The sequence below is a fragment of the Canis lupus genome, chromosome 9 (assembly GCF_011100685.1).
Source record: "Canis lupus familiaris isolate Mischka breed German Shepherd chromosome 9, alternate assembly UU_Cfam_GSD_1.0, whole genome shotgun sequence".
In the NCBI taxonomy this organism is placed as follows: domain Eukaryota; kingdom Metazoa; phylum Chordata; class Mammalia; order Carnivora; family Canidae; genus Canis; species Canis lupus.
Window position 1 is genome coordinate 41,513,763 of NC_049230.1, and position 19,577 is coordinate 41,533,339.

Consider the following 19,577-nt stretch of genomic DNA (forward strand, 5'->3'; position numbering starts at 1 on the left):
TCCTGATGTTTATTTCTGAAGTATGTTTATTATCATATTAGATGGGTACTCAGTCTTCCACATTAAAATATTTCTTTCATGTTGTCTTTCAAACTTAGCACTTTTAAGGTTAATTTACCCAGGAGCAAGCAGGAGTTTAAGAATTCCCTATTAATCTTCAGAATTGTAAGTATTCTAGTCAGCTTAAATAAGGTACGTTTTTATATTTGGTCAAGACTGGGGATCCCTGGGTGGCGCAGCGGTTTGGCGCCTGCCTTTGGCCCAGGGCGCGAGCCTGGAGACCTGGGATCGAATCCCACGTCGGGCTCCCGGTGCGTGGAGCCTGCTTCTCCCTCTGCCTGTGTCTCTGCCTCTTTCTCTATCTCTGTGTGACTATCATAAATAAATAAAAATTAAAAAAAAAATATTTGGTCAAGACTTTGATGTATTTAAGCCATCATAATATTCTTTATTTTACATGTAAGATGGTTACCTAAGAGGCCTTTTCCACACTTTTGCTCTTCTTTCTCATCACCTTCTTTTCTGATCTCTTGAAGGACAGATGCTGGGACATATAGGAAAATGCCAACTCTTACAGATAAACCAAGAGCTGATGATCTATCTGGTCACAGTCTTATCTGATTCTTCAAATTCTACATGCCACTTTCTTCCTTCTGTTCTTTGTATAACCAAGGAACAGACTAACAGCAGCTAGTTTTGGGGTTGTTTTTAATTCTCTGCCGGGGGAGAAAATAATTCCCATTTACTGCATGTAATTTTTCCCCACTGAGGTCAGTGGAAGCCGAGCAGCCAAACAGTGGCAACCCTTGCTTAATCAGCAGAAAGAGGGATCCCTGGGTGGCGCAGCGGTTTGGCGCCTGCCTTTGGCCCAGGGCGCGATCCTGGAGACCCGGGATCGAATCCCACATCAGGCTCCCGGTGCATGGAGCCTGCTTCTCCCTCTGCCTGTGTCTCTGCCCCTCTCTCTCTCTCTGTGACTATCATAAATAAATAAAAATTAAAAAAAAATCAGCAGAAAGAAATGCAAGCTAATGAAAGAAATACAGGAGAGAAGGAAATGCTGGAATGAAGAAAAACCTACAAAAAAAGATCAAAGAACCAGGATCCAGAGCAAAAGAGAAAGTTTATTTCATGAATATGGCAAAAGGACAAGGCACAAAGGAATAAAAAGTAGATTGAATGACAACATAGCAGTGGTGCTCCTACCACATCAGCATTAACCAGATTCAGAAACAACTCTAAAGACCATCTAGTTCCACTCCTTTTATTTGTCAACTGCTGAAAATATACGCCGGAGAGAGGAATGACTGTTTAGTAGTGGTATTAAAAACTGAGTTTGTTCACTGACTCCTGGTTCAGCACTCTTTTCACTAATATAGGACCAAAAGAGCACCTACTTTGTGCACTGCGACAGATTATCATATATGTATTCCATTTGACGCGGTAGTGGGGGACACAATGACATGACTTGTAATTGTTATTACCTAGTTCTAATCAAAAAGTAAAGTATAAAATATCAGGTACCTAGAATTAAAACATTATAATAATCATGTACTGTGATACTGATATATGATTAGATAAATAGAATGGAAAGTCCAGAAACAGACTCAAATCTCTAATCACTGGAAAAAACTATGGGGACAATTGGATAGACATTTGGAAAAAAATAAAATTGGATCCATACTTCACACTACATTAGAATAAACACCAAATAGACCAGAGATCTAAACATAAACATGAAATTATACAAGTATTAGAAGAAAATCTAAGAATTCCTTTGTGATCTAGAGATGAGAAAAACATTCCCAGTTGAGATTCAAAATCCAGGAACAATAAAAAGGAAAACTCAATTATGTAAAAAAACTTTTAAATGTCAAACAAAACAAACTCTACCACAATAAAGTCAAAGATAAACTGGAAATAAATAGAAACTGGAAAAAAAAAAAAAAACCCTGCAATTCTAAGGCAAAGGGCTAATATCTCTAAATTAAAAAAAAAAAAAAAATCCTATTTAGGGGGAGGGAAAGATCCACTACAGAATAGAAAAAATTTGCAAAACATAAGACAGTTGGGACACCTGGGTGGCTCAGTGGTTGAGTGTCTGCATTTGGCTCAGGGCGTGATACCGGGTCCGGGGATCGAGTCTCGCATTGGGTTCCCTGCGAGAAGCCTGATTCTCCCTCTGTGCCTCTGCCTCTCAATCTCTCTGTCTCTCATGAATAAATAAATAAAATCTTAAAAAAAAGAAAAGAAACATAAGAGACAGTTAAAGAAGAAAGAATTTAAATGATTCCTAAAAGGAAAGATATACAACCTTCTTCATAATAAGAGAAATGTATTTAAAATTTCATTGAGGAAAAAATAAATAAAATAAAATTTCACTGAGCTACTCTTATCTATCAGATTGATATAAATCCAAAAGTTCAACAACAAAGTGTATGGTGGGGTGATACAGAACTGACACCCTGATACACTGCTTATGGGATGGCAAAATGGTATGGACTACAGAAAAGAATTTGGTAATATCCAGAAAAGTTCCAAATGCATTACCCTTTTACTCAGCAATCCTATTTTTAGAAATCTTTTTCAAAGATTCATTGGACAAAATATGAAATTACTTAGATGCAAGGGTAAATATGGGCATTATTTGTAATAGCAAAAGTCTGGAAACAAGTGAGACGTCCATCAATAGGGACCAGCTGAATAAACCATGGTACTCTTCTAAATGGAGTACTATGCATTGCAAAATGAATGTGAAAGATCACTATATACTGATGTGGAATGATCTTCAAAATATATTTAGGAAAAGAAGAACAAGATGCATAACAGGAGGGGCACCTGAGTGGATCAGTCAGGTAAGTGTCTGACTTTTGGATTTGGCTGGGGTTATGAGCTCAGGGTCATGGGATCGAACTCTGTGTTGAGCCTGTGATGGGCTCTGCACTTAGCATGGAGTTGGCTTGTCCCTCTCCCTCCCTCTCTGCCACTTGTGCTTTCTCAAATAAACAAAATCTTAAAAAAAAAAAAAAAGTATAACAGTATATTTAGTATGCAGCCCTTAATATAAGAGAATATGAACATAATAAAATACCTAATTTTTATACATTTGCAAAAGAAAAGAAAAGGAACATTGTTAAAATACAACCAAAAGCTGATACAAATAGTTATCAATGGGAGGAAGAAGAGTGGAATAGAGTGAAGGGAACAGAGAAACAAGATTTCTCTGAGTATACCTTGTTATATAGTTTTGACTTAAGCAGTCCCTATTAAAACTGGTAACTAATTGAAACTAATGAATCTAACTTCATATAAAATTCGTGATACAAACATATAGAAAAAACATTATTTCAAGTTGCATTAGAGCACAGAATTGACTATACATCCTTATATTCTTAGAACAAATATATTCTAAGAACAAAGAGAGAAAGAAATCTTAAATTTTATCCAGTAGTCTGTAATTTAATTGCCAGCAATACTGGCATTATTTTGAAACTGTTATATGATGATACAAATAAACAATTATGTTAATGCTGTTAGGAACCATTTATAGGAAATATGGGGGATAGAGGAACAAATTAAATGTTCACAAGGAAGCAAACAGATAAACCCAGATGAACAGTTAACTGAGTTTTGGCAACAAGCCAGTGGTATGGGGAAAAAAGGGTGGGGAGGTGGTACAAGAAACTCATCCACATGGGTTCTGACCTGTTAATTTCTATATCTTGCCAGTTCGTCCATGCTATTAAATACTTTGTTCAGTACGCTTAGTTGTTTTCAGCAGGAAATGCAGTCTGAATAGCCAACTATATTACTAAAAATAGAAAATATAACACTTTTACTCTCAAGCATGACAAATGTTATGAACTTAAGAAATAAAGACAAACTGTACACTTAATATCACAAGTACTGAGTAATGTATAGAATTGTGGAATCACTATTTGGTAGACCTGAAACTAATAGAACAATATATGTTAACTATGCCAGAATTAAAATAAAAAAGCTCAGTGAAGGGATCCCTGGGTGGCGCAGCAGTTTGGCGCCTGCCTTTGGCCCAGGGCACAATCCTGGAGACCTGGGATCGAATCCCACATCGGGCTCCTGGTGCATGGAGCCTGCTTCTCCCTCTGCCTGTGTCTCTGCCCCTCTCTCTCTCTCTCTCTCTCTGTGTGACTATCATAAATAAATAAAAAATTAAAAAAAAAAAAGCTCAGTGAAAAGATAAAATAAAATGGGAATCAGGGGGCACCTGGGTGGCTCAGTCAGTTAAGTGTCTGCTTTCGGTTCAGGTCATGATCTCAGGGTCCTGGGACTGAACCCCATGTCGGGCTCTCTGCTCAGTGAGGAGCCTCTCTCCTTCTGCCCCTCCTCCCTGCTTGTGTGTGCTCTCTCTAAAATAAATAAATAAATCTTGAAAAAAAATATGAATCAGATTTAAAAAAAAACAAACTGATTGGGTTTTCAAACTGTTGATTACCATAGGACAGTTGTTCCCTAGCAGGCAATGTTATGCCTTTCACAATTTTGAGGTAATATATCCTAGGACAGTGTGTTTCACAATGGAATATGTAAATGAATGTACTGCTTAGTCTAGAATACAATAGTTGCCTAAATAGCTGTAATTCCTGATTTGACAGACTCATCTAAAATGCAATGTGTCTGAAATAATACCTAATATCTAAAATAAGTTGTAATAAAGTTATGCCTACACAGAATTCTTATTTTTTGACTAATACTAATATAGTCTTATTTCATGAGAATTTCTTTTTAAGATTTTATTTGAGAGAGAGATAGAGATAGTGAGAGAGAGTATAAGCTAGGGAGGCCACGTGGTCTAATTCCAGGACCCTGGGATCCTGACCTGAGCCAAAGGCTTATTAACTCACTGAGGTGGGTTCATGCCTTCAGGTGCCTATCTCATGAGAATTTCTAAAAGCCTAAGGACAGAACTTTAGAACTCAAATACAGTAAAATGCTTCCCCTTTCGTTTTGAAAATTTTGTAACAATTTTGTAACAATTTTTTAAACATTTTTTTTGAGAATTTTGTAACAATTTTTGAATAGGAAGCAATTGGTATGTCCCCAAACTTGAAATGAAAGACACCTGTCACTACTATCATATTGGAATTTTCTATTATATACAGCAGAATCTAATCTCAAAAAGCCTAAATCCAAATTCATTTGAATTCTTAAGCTGCTGAAATAACCAGTTCCTGGTTTCAAAAAAAGTCCTGGTAAGTATAATGGAACTAGGTAACTCTATTTCCACACTGATGTAATGAGACTTCCTAAATTAACTGTTTGGTAAGCTGACCCTCACTCACATTCCCTGAATATAATAGTATAAACAGGAGCTAAAATATAAGAAATCTAAATGTCCAAACAATTATTCCCTATTTCTACAACAATATTGCTGAATGTAGTATTTTTAACACATTGCTTTTAAGCACTAAAATTGATGACTGGTTTCTGAAATCCATAGAAAGAATCTTATTAAGAGTCCAAGACTGACCTCTCAAAATAAAGTGGGAATAAAGCACCTAATCAATAATAATTTTCTAACACTGCAGACTTTTAAAATGTAGATATTTTTCGAGGAATATTAATTTTAGTCACAAAAGGTGACTCTTAAAGTATAGTTTCTTTTCTAAGAAAATAAACTTGAAATTTTAATACAATAAATTCTATTTATGGTAAAACTTAGGGCAAAATAATGGCAAATATAATTTAGAGAAAAACAAAGGATTAACAAAAAAGCATAAGGAGATTTTCTTTACATGGAATGTACTAACAATTGCTAGTTTTTTAAATAGTAAAAATTTGGTAATGAAAATGCCATGGCTTTATTTGCTTAGTTTTTCTAAGGTAAACTGGTTGTTCTGGAAATTAGATTTGAGTTTTAACAGATTAGTTAGTCAATCAATCCACCAGAAAGTGAGGCAGAAGCTATTACAAAATATGGTCACGTTATAAAATTCATGACCAAAATTTTGCCAATGACATTATTTCATGCAATTTTAAAACTCTGCATTTTTTAAAAAAATATTTTATTTATTTATGAGAGACACAGAGAAGGAGAGGCAAAGGCATAGGCAGAGGGAGAAGCAGGCTCCATGCAGGGAGCCCAATACCGGACTTGATCCTGGGACTCCAGGTTTATAACCTGAGCCAAAGGCAGATGCTCAACCGCTGAGCCATCCAGGTGTCCCTTAATTGCTTTCTCAATAAGACAAACTGTGAAACACTCTGAAGAAATCACCTACAATTGATGCTATTTTTTTTTTTTAAGATTTATTTACTTATGATAGAGAGAGAGAGAGAGAGAGAGGCAGAGACACAGGAGGGAGAAGCAGGCTCCATGCCGAGAGCCGACGCAGGACTCGATCCCAGGACTCCAGGATCGCGCCCTGGCCCAAAGGCAGGTGCTAAACCGCTGAGCCACCCAGGGATCCCCTGATACTATTATTTTTAAAACATAAAATCAAGTAAATGGTCACTCCTATAGTATCAAAGAGGTCTCAGAAGATGAAAATATGTATACCCACTCACTGAACAAAGTAAATTGCATGCAGAAAAATAATCCTTCACCTAAAAAACATAAATCATATTTGACATCATGAATTTAATGAAAAGCATATGATGCTCATTTAAAACTGTAGCCTTGCTTGTGTGTAGTCTGGGTTAAATGATCCTTTGTATTGGAAAGATAAAGACAAAAAACCATTTGGAAGTACTTCAGTACTTCTGAAAAAGAAGATGAAGATTTAAGTGGTTGATAAGTTTGAAAAGCTGATTACACATAATAATCACCATGTTGGGGGAACACATGGAAATGAGACAGACCGTATTATGTTACTTTAAAAAGTGACATGACAATCGAACCATTTTAGAAGAACATGAAAAGGCAGGAGTTAAAAATAGTTCCATTAACATCTTAGAAAACCATCCACGGGGAAGGTCAAATTCATTTTCAACATTCTTCAATGTGTAAAAAGGATGAGGAGCAGAAGCTTTAAAAAGAACCACAAATTCTTCATGAGGCAATGTTCGAACGTGGAACATGAGCTCAGACAAACATACAAAAATGAGTGAGAGCCAGGTCTAACGTGCATGAGGCACTATATCCTATAGCAAATTGGAAATATATAGATATGCTCAATGCTGTAAACTAAAAAAAAAAAAAAAAAATTGGGGGGTCCATTTTGTTGCGTGTGCACCTCTTGCAATAAATTTGAGTCAGCACCAATGACAGCTCTGCAGTCCTCCTATGTGGTACTGATCAGGTGGTTGCAGAGCTTCAGCTCACAGCAACACAATGCAGCTGAGCAGGCAAGCACAGCCCACAGCCAGAAGCGGTTCCCACTCTCCAGAACAAGGCGACCTTTAAGCTTAAGTTTCGGAGAAAATGAGATGCTGCTGAAGACGACACTATGGTAAGCTGTTATTTAGATCAGTAAAAGATTGACTTTGGGATTTTTTCCCCCTTTTTTTAAAAGAAAAAGTCAATGTGAAGACTGAATATATATTCAGAAGCAAGTGCATGCACCAGAAATTTGCTGCAGTGTCAGTAAAGGGGTTTCTTTTTAATATTCATTCACTTTGTGAATGTCCACATTGCTTTCTTTTAGCATCGGCACTGAAATATACAGAAAAAAATCACTATAAACTGTGAGGTTTAAGGGTATGGTGTTGGTCTGAATTTTTCAAGTGCCTTAAAATGCTTTGCAAGGATATATTTATCCTAAAAAGACAGAGGTGAATTTCAAAGTATTGTTTTAATATCTAAATAAAATCTTACTCTACACACATATTGACTATAACATTACTGCAGAGATTAAAAAAAAGAAACAACAGAACAGACTCGACAGCCATTTTTTCCTATCTGAGTAAGAAAGGATATTATCAAAAATAGTAATAGCTTAAGATTCGGATTCTTTATTTGCAGAGAATGCCATTTTGTAATGTTAAGGTTCTGGGAAGATAAATAAGAAAGACCATGGTAAAAGAAGGAGAAGAGGAGGGAGAAAATTCAGAAACAAGTAGGGGGAGAGAGTCTCTCTCTACCACATAGCCCCAATTGAAGGATTAAGCATTTGGACTCTAAATGAAGGGGAGCTTTGTTAGTTTAATCACTGGAACAATTATAAAAAGACTCAACAACAAGGAGGTTTATTGAAAATTTTGCCTAATGCTAACTGACCCAGGCAGATGCCTAATTGTGTTTGCATATTAAAAGAAGGGTGTATCTGTTTGTTTCCAGGCTTTGATGGAATATCAGATATTGAAAATGTCTCCCAGCTTGTTCATCCTTCTGTTTCTCACACCTGGTATTTTATGCATTTGTCCTCTCCAATGTATATGCACAGAGAGGCACAGGCATGTGGACTGTTCAGGCAGAAACTTGACTACATTACCATCTGGACTGCAAGAGAATATTATTCATTTAAATCTGTCTTATAACCATTTTACTGATCTTCATAACCAGTTAACCCAATACACCAATCTGAGGACCCTGGACATTTCAAACAACAGGCTCGAAAGCCTGCCTGCTCAGTTACCTCGGTCCCTCTGGAACATGTCTGCTGCTAACAACAACATTAAACTGCTTGACAAATCTGATACTGCTTATCAGTGGAACCTTAAATATCTGGATGTTTCTAAGAATATGCTGGAAAAGGTTGTCCTCATTAAAAATACACTAAGAAGTCTTGAGGTTCTCAACCTCAGTAGTAACAAACTTTGGACAGTTCCAACCAATATGCCCTCCAAACTACATATCGTGGACCTGTCTAACAATTCCTTGACACAAATCCTTCCAGGAACATTAACAAACCTGACAAATCTCACACATCTTTACCTGCACAATAATAAGTTCACATTCATCCCAGATCAAGCTTTTGACCAACTCTTTCAGTTGCAAGAGATAACCCTTTACAATAACAGGTGGTCATGTGACCACAAACAAAACATCACTTACTTACTGAAGTGGATGATGGAAACAAAAGCCCATGTGATAGGGACTCCCTGTTCTAGCCAAATATCATCTTTGAAGGAACATAACATATATCCCACACCTTCTGGATTTACCTCAAGCTTGTTCACTGTAAGTGGGATGCAGACAGTGGACACCATTAACTCTCTGAGTATGGTAACTCAACCCAAAGTGACCAAAACACCCAAACAATATCGAACAAAGGAAACAACGTTTGGTGCCACTCTAAGCAAAGACACCACCTTTGCTAGCACTGACAAGGCTTTTGTGCCCTACCCAGAAGAGACATCCATAGAAACCATCAATTCACACGAAGCAGCAGCTGCAACTCTAACTATTCATCTCCAAGATGGAATGGTTACAAACACAAGCCTCACTAGCTCAACAAAATCATCCCCAACACCCATGACCCTAAGTATTACTAGTGGCATGCCAAATAACTTCTCTGAAATGCCTCAACAAAGCACAACCCTTAACTTACGGAGGGAAGAGACAACCACAAATGTAAAGACTCGCTTACCTTCTGTGGCAAGTGCGTGGAAAGTAAATGCTTCATTTCTCTTAATGCTCAATGCTGTGGTCATGCTGGCTGTTTGAGGGTCTGCATTTTTTGAAACTAATGAAAGAACTCCTCCCTGATGTATAGTTGGGAAAATATGCCCCTATCTAACCAGTGATTCAAGCTATTTAAGTATTCAAGAAAGTCAGTCTTACATTTCTGACTCTGATGTAAATGAAGTAACTTGTCTTAAATAAAAGAAGTGCACAATGTCTTGGTACTTGCTGCTATTTTATTGTCTTAATTAAGTAAAACTAATGAGTTTCTTTCTTTTTAATGAAATGTTTTCTTTTTAAGGCTTCAATTTATTGCACAAAATATAAAGCATCTAAACTTTAATATGTATTTTATGTATGTTTACACTGTCAAACACCCGGGGAAAAAAATAAATAAAAGGTCTATGCTCGTAACTGTGTCATTTGGTTTTCTAGTCATACCAGCTTTATCTATTTAGTAGAACCAAAACAACCTAACCATTTCTGTTCTAGGGTACCTTGGTAAAGTCTTTATGGTAAATGAAATGTTGGAAGTATCCAAGGATTTTGCCAATTAAAGTAAAACTGTGGTTGCCACCTATGAATGGTTATGCCACATCATTATTTTAGACACAAGCCATAATTGTTTCAAATCTGAATGATGTCCTGCTTCTGAGGAACTCTTGGCTACTTTACAGATTATATAATGGACAAAAGCTCTTCAAAAAGCTAGAAGACACTAGGCTTTGCATTTTAATAAGGAAAGTCTAATGGCTTTCCTTTTTGCATTTAAGAAAAGTATTAAAAACAATAAAAAGTTTGGCTTTAAAGATATATAAAGGAACAGTTTTAGTGCATATTTAACAGACCACTTATTAATGGAAAATTTCAATATTTACAAAATTAAGTCTTCTACATTCAAGAGAGGGAAATTTATCTTTTGCACATCAGATGTCAGAATCTGATTTTACTTAAATTAAAAATAAGATTAGTTTCAGGATAAAATCCTGAGGGCCTAAGCAACATGGGCACAGGAAAAGGCAAAGAGAAAGGGAGAAAAGGATGGGATTCATCTGATGCTACAACCAGGTGAGGAACCCAGTAAAACACACAATAGGACTAAGGCTGGTGTATAAGACAGATCTTAATACTCCACATCAAACTGCACTGGGACACAATTAGAAGAAAATGGCGAATTTCTACAAATACACAAGTACACCACTTTATGAATTAGAGACAAACATAAGTAATAGCCAAGAGTCAGAAAAAGAAGCCCTGATACAAGGCTAGATTAAAATGCAAGAGACCATAACTGAAGCAGGTGGGCCAAAAATGAGGTTTTTAATTCGTGAGACACAAGGAAGACTATTTCAGGCAATTCCTTGAGTTGGGAAAGAGTCCAGAAAGAAACTTTGAGGCTCTCTCCTAAGAAATTTTAAAATAAGATAAGACTTCTTTCCAGGCTAGGAACATTTCTATTCAGAGAAGGAGAAAAGTAATAACCTTCTAATGTGCTCTTTTTATTTTTATTTTTTAAAAGGACTAGTGTTACAGAAAAATTACTGTTAAGCTTCGATAAAAAGCTATTCCTTGCCTGTGCTGACTAGTAGTACAGTGGCTCTTGAACATTTCTCTGCCCCAGCAAACCCAACTCACTGGGTTAGGGAATTTAATCATGAAGAAATGGGGTTATTTGAAAAAGTCCTATACATGATTTTAAAATTCAGTACCTTTCCAAATGGGCAAGCTGTTCCTGCTCCCTCTCAATCACTGATCTAGTTTCTTCACCAGAGATGATGAAGGCTAATTGCTTAGATATTTCCTACTCTACCACAAACTTGTGTCTTGTTTCAAAAAACACATATCCTGAGTTTCACAACAAGTAAGTGTCTTTCACTCTGAGGGTGCCACAAATACAATGCTGTTTTAGGAATACTATGGGAGAGAGTGACGAGAAGAGGAAATTACGGATTATAGCATTAGTAGCACCTACGGATTATGCCAATCTTACCGACTTGTCTGCAAAATGGAGAGGAAAAAACTCACTAAATTTACAAGTACAAAGCATGTCAACTACACAGACTCTAAGTCCTTAGAAATAAATTATTACCTAGCCTTAAAGTAATTAGACAAACCTCCTTCTAAGAAAATTGTGTTCTTATCATTATTAATGGAGGAAGATTCATTATTTACCATTAAGACAATAACTGTATTCTTGGGCTCCATATACATTTCAAAATACATTAGTCCCCCCAAGCTCATAAGCTCTGTATCCATCCATCCATCTACCCCTAAGGCCTGGTTCTATTTTTTGGGGGGGGGGGGGGCTGGGGGGTGGATGGTTCTATTTTATAGTAACTTTTGTTTCTCACCAGTCAAAAGGATCCAAATAAGAGCACAAATACAAAGTAACAAGGGATAAAGTATCAGTGAAAAGTATATGCTCTGGTGTCTAAGGTTCCAGGCCTAAATCCTGCCTCTGTTACTTCTCAGCTGTACAATGCTGAACAAACCACCACTTCTCTAGGTCACAGTTCCCTCAAGTCTAAAATGAGCTGGCCTAACTTACTTGTAGTGTTTTTCTTGAGGACCAAATGGTATAATTCACAGAGAGCCTTAACACAGTGTTGTGGCCCCACACTTTCTAGATGGGGTGATGTCACTGCTGCTGCTGCTGTTACGATTATCACCATGTGTATATATCCAAGCCCAATGCTTTGAGAAATTCATGCATGTAGAAATTCTCAAGCTCTACACCCTAACAGCAACAGGTGTGTGTGCTGCAGTCTCTGCTCTTCTACCCTCCAGAATTCAGGTTCAGATATTAGTGGAACAGGGAACCAACCAGAAGAAAGCAGAGAAACACTCATTATCACAACAGAATGAAAAGATGTCTTCTTTAGCTCAACTAAAAGATCACAAGTTTGTGGGATCCCTGGGTGGCGCAGCGGTTTAGCGCCTGCCTTTGGCCCAGGGCGCGATCCTGGAGACCCGGGATCAAATCCCACGTCAGGCTCCCGGTGCATGGAGCCTGCTTCTCCCTCTGCCTGTGTCTCTGCCTCTCTCTCTCTCTCTCTGTGTGACTATCATAAATAAATGAAAAAAAAAAAATGAAAAAAAAAAGATCACAAGTTTGTGCTACTCAATAATCTTCCATAACAATGCTCTGGAGCAGCAACAAAAACAGCTGACATCAAAAACGTCAGATGAAAGTCAACCCCAAATCTTTCGTTAAAATGTATTTCACAAGGAATAATATTCAGGACTAGATAAACAAGGATACCATGCACTGCAAACCACCAGCCAACATCATGGTTAAAAGTGAAAAGTTATATTTCTATTAAAATCAGCATCAAAACAACAATGCCCATTACCATCAATCTTTTCAACATTATTTGGGAAATTCTAAAATAGGAATGACAGATACAATTATACAGAAATAAAAAACAAAATTATTATTAACACACTGAAATAACTGCCTATCCAAAGGATTCCTCAGGAATGTCTTCAAAAGAATAACCTTAAATAACTAATGAGAAAATTATGGAACCACAAATTATTTTCTCATATGCTGGCAACAGGTAATTAGAAAACTCCAGGAAAAAGATACTGCTCATGGCAGCAACAACAAATAAAATATACAATGCCAAGAAATAACACTTACATGAAATGTGCAGGACCAGATGGGGAAATGCTAAAAAACATTAGCGAGAGGTATTAACCGAGACTTGATGGAGACAATAAACAAAGATTTTGCCAGTCATCTATCCTTTCACTCAATAGACATATATTCAGCACCTGGAATGCACCAGGTGTCAAGACTAAGTACAGGAGACACATCTTGACTGATACTGACTGCAAAGATGTGATTATTTCCAGATAATTCATGGATTAAACCACCTCTGACAAATATTCCAATGAGATTCTTTTTGGAACATGACATGATGTGCTTAAATTCATCTGGAAAAAGAAATAAATATATAGAAAAAAAAAGAAATAGTAGAGGTATCTTACACTTTCTCTAGAGGAAAACATATCTCAGGTCTAATAATTAAGACATAAAAATAGAAAGATAGCCATGGTATAGAAATGAAAGTACAATCAGAGCACAGTGCACAGAAGCATTCTATGTACCTCCATTTCCTTACAGGGTGGCTGTGAGGAGTAAAGACAAATGAGATAATTCATGCAATGTGCTCAGAACAGTGCATACAGAGTAAATTCTCAAATGTTATTAACTTGAGAAGGATAAAAATATCACACATCAAAAGGCAAGAGTTAAGACTCAATAAAGAATGCTGGGGAAATTGGAAAATAGCTCAATTTAACACTCACTTCATATGATACACCTACATAGTGAACTGAAAAAGACAACATTAAAAAAAGGAACTCTTAAAACCATCAGAAGAATTTACACTTATTTATAAATCTCTGGGTGACTTTTTTTTTTAATTAGAGATTTAAAAAACCACAAAGAAAACAACAGATTTGCCTATACAAAACTCCCACATTTCTTTATATTGAAACAATGAGTTTAATAAAGATATTCAAAGAGGAATACCACATAGGAGATTGTTAATCAAAAGCTCACAAAATTGGTAAGAAAAATATTTAGATTCCTAATGGATAAGTGTCCAAAAGGACATCAACAGAACACTTAAAAGTCAGGAAGTTTGGTGATTATTAAGTATCTGGGAATGTGGCCTACCACATAATACTCAAGAAATAAAAATAAAGTATGATACCACTCTCATTAGTAATTTGGCAAGCAATTTTTAAGAAATAAAAGTTAAGGCTGGGAAAGACATCATGAAATAGTTACATTCACATACCGGTACAACTCCTTTGGACAGCAATTCCCAATTGTGATGAGAAACTAGCTATTTTGAGTTGCTACCTAGGCATTTTGCAGTATGATAACCCTGCACAAATCCACAGTCTGGACATTTAGGACCTGAGCTTAGGATTTCCATCACGAATTCCTGCTTTGCTTTTCCTGGGGCACATTTTTAAATAATTGCTTAGAGTTGAACCCATGAAAAACTAGTGACTGTTACCTCAACCACCTTGTAAGTAACAGATGCTTGCTATCTCGTGTTCTATCTTCTGCTTGCTGGTAGCCTGGGACAGAAGACTGCCCTTCCTCCAGCTCACTGTGCACCCCTCCCCCAGTTCTGCAAATCCATAAGTAATACATCTTGTGACTTTATTTTGAGTGAGCGTACTGAAACAAATCAAATCAAAACCACCCCAAGGTTTTCACTTCCCCAAAATGGAAGCTCAGAGGCCGAGAGAGTTGCCTGCCAATTCTGTGTAGGTGGTTTGTGCGTCCTCGTTCAGCAGGTCATAATCTGTATATTCTTTCTTTTCCTTCTATCCCACTCTCCCACCTTTATAGACTGAAGTATAGCTGACAATGTTATATTAGTTTCAGGTATATAACACAGTGATTCAATAATTCTATACATTACTCAATACTCCTCATAATAAGTATAGACACCATACAGTGTTATTATATTATTAACTTTATCTCCTATGCTGTACTTTGTATCTCCATGACTTATTTTATAACTGAAAGTTTATACCTCTTAATCCCTTTTACCTACCTTACTTACCCCTCACTAACCTCCCCTCTGGCAACCACCAGTTTTGTTCTCTGTATCTGAGTCTGTTACTATGTTTATTCTATTTTTTAGATTCCACATCATGAAATCATATGGTATCTGTCTTTCTCTGTCTGGTTTGTTTCACTTAGAATAATACCCTCTAGGTCCATCCGGTTGTCAGAAATAGCAAGATTTCATTCTTCTTAATGGCTGAGTAATATTCCATTGTGTGTGTGTGTGTGTGTGTGTGTATGCACACACATATTTTCTTTATTCATTCATCTATCAATGGACACTTGGGTTGCTTCCACATAGGCTTTGTAAATAATGCTACAATAAACATAGAGGTGCATATTTCTTTTCAAGTTAATGTTTTTGTTTTGAGTAAATATCTATTATGGTATAATATGCATATTCTTAACATACCTGCTATGGGCCTCCCAACACAGCAGTGATCAAAAACCTAAAGTACTTTAACCTATAACCTAGTAAACTCTAGGTAAATTCTTTCTAACAGCAAAAAAATGTAAACGATGCTAAGTATCTACCATTAGGACATGAGGTAAAGTAAATCATGATCCACTGACCAGAATATCATGTGTCTAATAAAAATTTTTATGAAGAGTTTTTTAAAGTTTGAAATGTGAGAAATGCAAAAACTAGAAAAATAAGGGAAAATCATAGGATATAAATATAAATATAGAGCTATGTATTAAAAACAAAAAAAAGAGAAATAAACAAAATGCTGATACTGTATACCAAGTATGTTTTATTACCTACTTTGTCCTTGAAAAATACAAGAGATCTAAGAACTACTGAAATAGCTGTCCAAGAGATCCACATTGAGCAGGAAAAGATGAAGAAAAATGAACGGTGAATAGGTAGAAGTGGTCAACAAACTAGAGGATATCATGAAGTAAAGATCAGAGATGGAAAAATATTATCAAACTTCTAGGAAGCACAAATATAGGCATACCTCATTTTATTGGGTTTCCCTTTACTGTGCTTTGTAGATGGAGCATTTTCTACAAATTGAAGGTTTGTTGCCTCCCTGCACTAAGTCTATTTGTGCCATTTTTCCTACAGCGCTTGCTCACTTCGTCTCTCTCACATTTAGGTAACTCTCCCAATATTTCAAACGTTTTCATTATTATTATATTTGTTATGGTGATCTGTGATCAGTGACATTTTGTACTATTACTGTAATTGGGGGTACCAACAACTGTACCCATACAAGATGGTGAACTAATACATAAACGTGTGTGTTCTGACCCCTCTACCAACCAGCTGTCCTCCACCTCCCACTGCATGTCTCTCCTTCTCCCCTATAGCCTCTCTACTCCCTGAGACACAATAATATTGAAATTAGGGCAATTAATGACCATACAATGGCTTCCAAGTGAAAGGAAGAGTTGTATACCTCTCACTTTATTTTTTATTTTTTTAAGATTTTAATTTATTTATTCATGAGAGACACACACACACAGAGAGAGAGAGAGAGAGAGAGAGAGGGAGAGGTCTCACTTTAAATCAAAAGCTAGGGGCACATGTGTGGCTCAGTCAGTTAAGCAACTGACTTGATTTCAGCTCAAGTCAGATCTCACGACTGTGAAATCAAGCCCAGCACTGGGCTCTGTGCTCAGTGGGGAATCTGCTTGACATACTTTTCTTCTGCTCCTCCCCCTGCTCATGCTCTCTCACTCTCGCTCTAAAATAAAGAAATAAATCTTAAAAAAAAAAATTCAAAAATTAGCAATGACCAAGCTTAGTGAGGAAGGTGTGTGGAAAGCCAAGATAGGCCAAAAGATAGGCCTTTTGTGCCAAACAGCTAGCCAGATTGTGAATGCAAAGGAAAAGTTCTAGAAGCTACTCCAGTGAACACACAAATTATAAGAGAGCAAAACTGCCTTATTGCTGTTTAGGGATCTGAGCAGAAGACCAAACGAGCCACAACATTCCCTTAAGCCGAAGCCTAATCTAAAGCAAGGCCCCAACTCTCTTCAGTTCTATGAAGGTTGAGAGAGGTAAGGAAGCTGCAGAAGAAAAGTGTGAAGCCGGCAGAGGTTAGCTCAAGAGGCTTAGGAAAAGAAGCCATTTTTTTTAAAGATTTTATTCATTTATTCATTTTATTCATTTATTCTGCATTTTAAGATGCAGAGAGAGAGAGAGAGGCAGAGACACAGGCAGAGGAGAAGCAGGCTCCATGCAGAGAGCCCGACGTGGGACTCGATCCAGGGTCTCCAGAATCACGCCCTGGGCTGCAGGCGGCGCTAAACTGCTACGCCACCGGGGCTGTCCCAAGAAGCCATTTTCTTAACAGAAAAGTACAAGGCAAAGCAGGAAGTGCTGGGGCAGGAGCTGCAGCAAGTTCTCCAGGAAATCTAGCTAAGATCATTCATGAAGGTGGCTACACCCAATAGCCTCCTATTGGAAGATGCCGCCATCTAGGACTTTCATAACTAGAGAGAAGTCAGTGATTGGCTTCAAAGGACAGGCTGACTCTCTTGTTAGGGGCTAATGCAGCTGGTGACTTTAAGTTGAAGCCAATGCTCATTTATAATCCCGAATCTTAAGCATTTAAGAATTATGCTAAATCTACTCTGTCTGTGCTCTACAAATGGAACAACAAAGCCTGAATATCAGCACATCTGTTTACAACATAGTTTTACTGAATATTTTAAGCCCACTGTTGAGACCTGCTACTCAGAAAAATAGATTCCTTTCAAAATATGACTGCTTGCTGACAACGCACCTGGTCACAACGCAACAGTTGTGGTGGAGATGGACAAAGAGAGTAATGTTGTTTTCATGTCTGACAATACAACATCCATTCTGTAGCCTATGGCTCAAGAAGTAATCGTGGCCTTCAGATCTTACTTAACGCGTACATTTCTTAAGGCTACAGCTGCCACAGATTCCTCCAATGGAACTGGACAAAGTGAACTAAAAACTTCTGGAGAAAGGAGACACCATTCTAGACGCTGCCATTAAAAACATTTGTGATTCATGGAAAGAGGTCAAAATATCAAGAGGAACAGGAATTTTGGAAGAAGTGATTTCAACCTTCACGGATGACTTTAGGGGTTTTAAAGTGAAAGAAGTATTGTATATGGCAAAATAACAAGAAAATTAGGATTGGACTAGAGGTGAATCCTAAAGATGTGACTGAATTGCTGAAATCTTATGATAAAACCTGAACAGATGAGGAGTTGCTTCTTATGGATGAACAAAGAAAATGGTTTCTTGAGTTGGAATCTCTACCTGGTAAAGATGCTGAGAAAACAGCTGAACAACAAAGAATTTAGAATATGACATACACGTAGTTGATAAACCAACAGCAGGGTTTCAGAGGACTGACTCCAACTCTGAAAGAAATTCTACCATGGGTAAAATGTTACTGAACAGCATCACAGGCTACGGAGAAATCATTCCTTAAAGAAAGTCAACTGATGCATCAAACTTCATTGTGGCCTTGTTTTAAGAAATTGCCAAGGCCACCTCAGCTTCAACAACCAGCACCCTGACCAGTCAGCAGCCATCAACACCAAGTCAGGGACTTTCACCAGCAAAAAGATTACAACTTGCTGAAAACTCAAATGAAAGCTCAAATAATGAAAGCTCAAATCATTTTTAGCATCAAGTACCTTCAATAAAGGTATGTACATTTTTATTTTAGATATGCTATTCCTCAACTAACAGACTACAGTACAGAGTAAGCATAACTTTTACATTCACTGGGAAACTAAAAAATTCATTTGATTCACTTTACTGTGATATCTGCTTCATTGCTGTGGTCTGGAACTGAACCTGTAGTATCTCCAAAGTAGGCTGCTTGCTGGTAGGCCAACATACTGTATTAGTTAACTTTAGCTCCATGTGGTCAGTTGCTATCAGGATTGTTCCCCCAACAAATCTAACCAGACAAGCTCTTTTCTCTCTTTTAAACAAATAAAACCCCCCAAACATTCAATAATTTCCCAAATCTCAGAATACAATCTAAACTTTATTTTTTAAAGATTTTATTTATTTATTTATTTATTTATTTATTTATTTATTTATTTATTTATGAGAGACACACAGAGAGAGGCAGAGACATACGCAGAGGGAGAAGCAGACTCCCCACAGGGAGCCCAATGTGGGACTTGATCCCGGGACTCCAGAATCACACCCTGAGCTGAAGGCAGATGCTTAAGCACTGAGCCACCCAGGCGTCCCAATCTAAACTCTTAATATGGTTTACTTATGGTCAGGCCCTTGCCTCTCTTTACAGTAAGTAGCATCTTCAAAATTTTCCAGCTCCATCACTGTATAGTTCAAGCAAAATATCTGTCCCTCTGGTTGACCATATTCTCTCTTGCCACCCAGCTTTCAAAGATACTGCATGTCCTCTGTGATATATTACTTTCCCTCTTCTTCCCCTGGCAAACTCTTATTAACCTTTTTGATTT

General features: G+C 37.2%; 2 protein-coding genes across 11 annotated transcripts in view; one reads left to right on the plus strand and one right to left on the minus strand.

The window, feature by feature from the left end:
- The window catches only part of NF1 (neurofibromin 1), a 274,111-nt gene that overhangs the window by 71,114 nt on the left and 183,420 nt on the right, over positions 1-19,577 (minus strand). The gene's annotated exons all lie outside the window — the stretch shown is intronic.
- Positions 7,247-9,963, plus strand: OMG (oligodendrocyte myelin glycoprotein). The gene is made up of 2 exons (XM_038548204.1): positions 7,247-7,430; positions 8,258-9,963. Exons 1-2 carry the CDS (start codon positions 7,428-7,430, stop codon positions 9,584-9,586), a joined length of 1,332 nt encoding a protein of 443 aa, XP_038404132.1. The 5' UTR covers positions 7,247-7,427; the 3' UTR covers positions 9,587-9,963.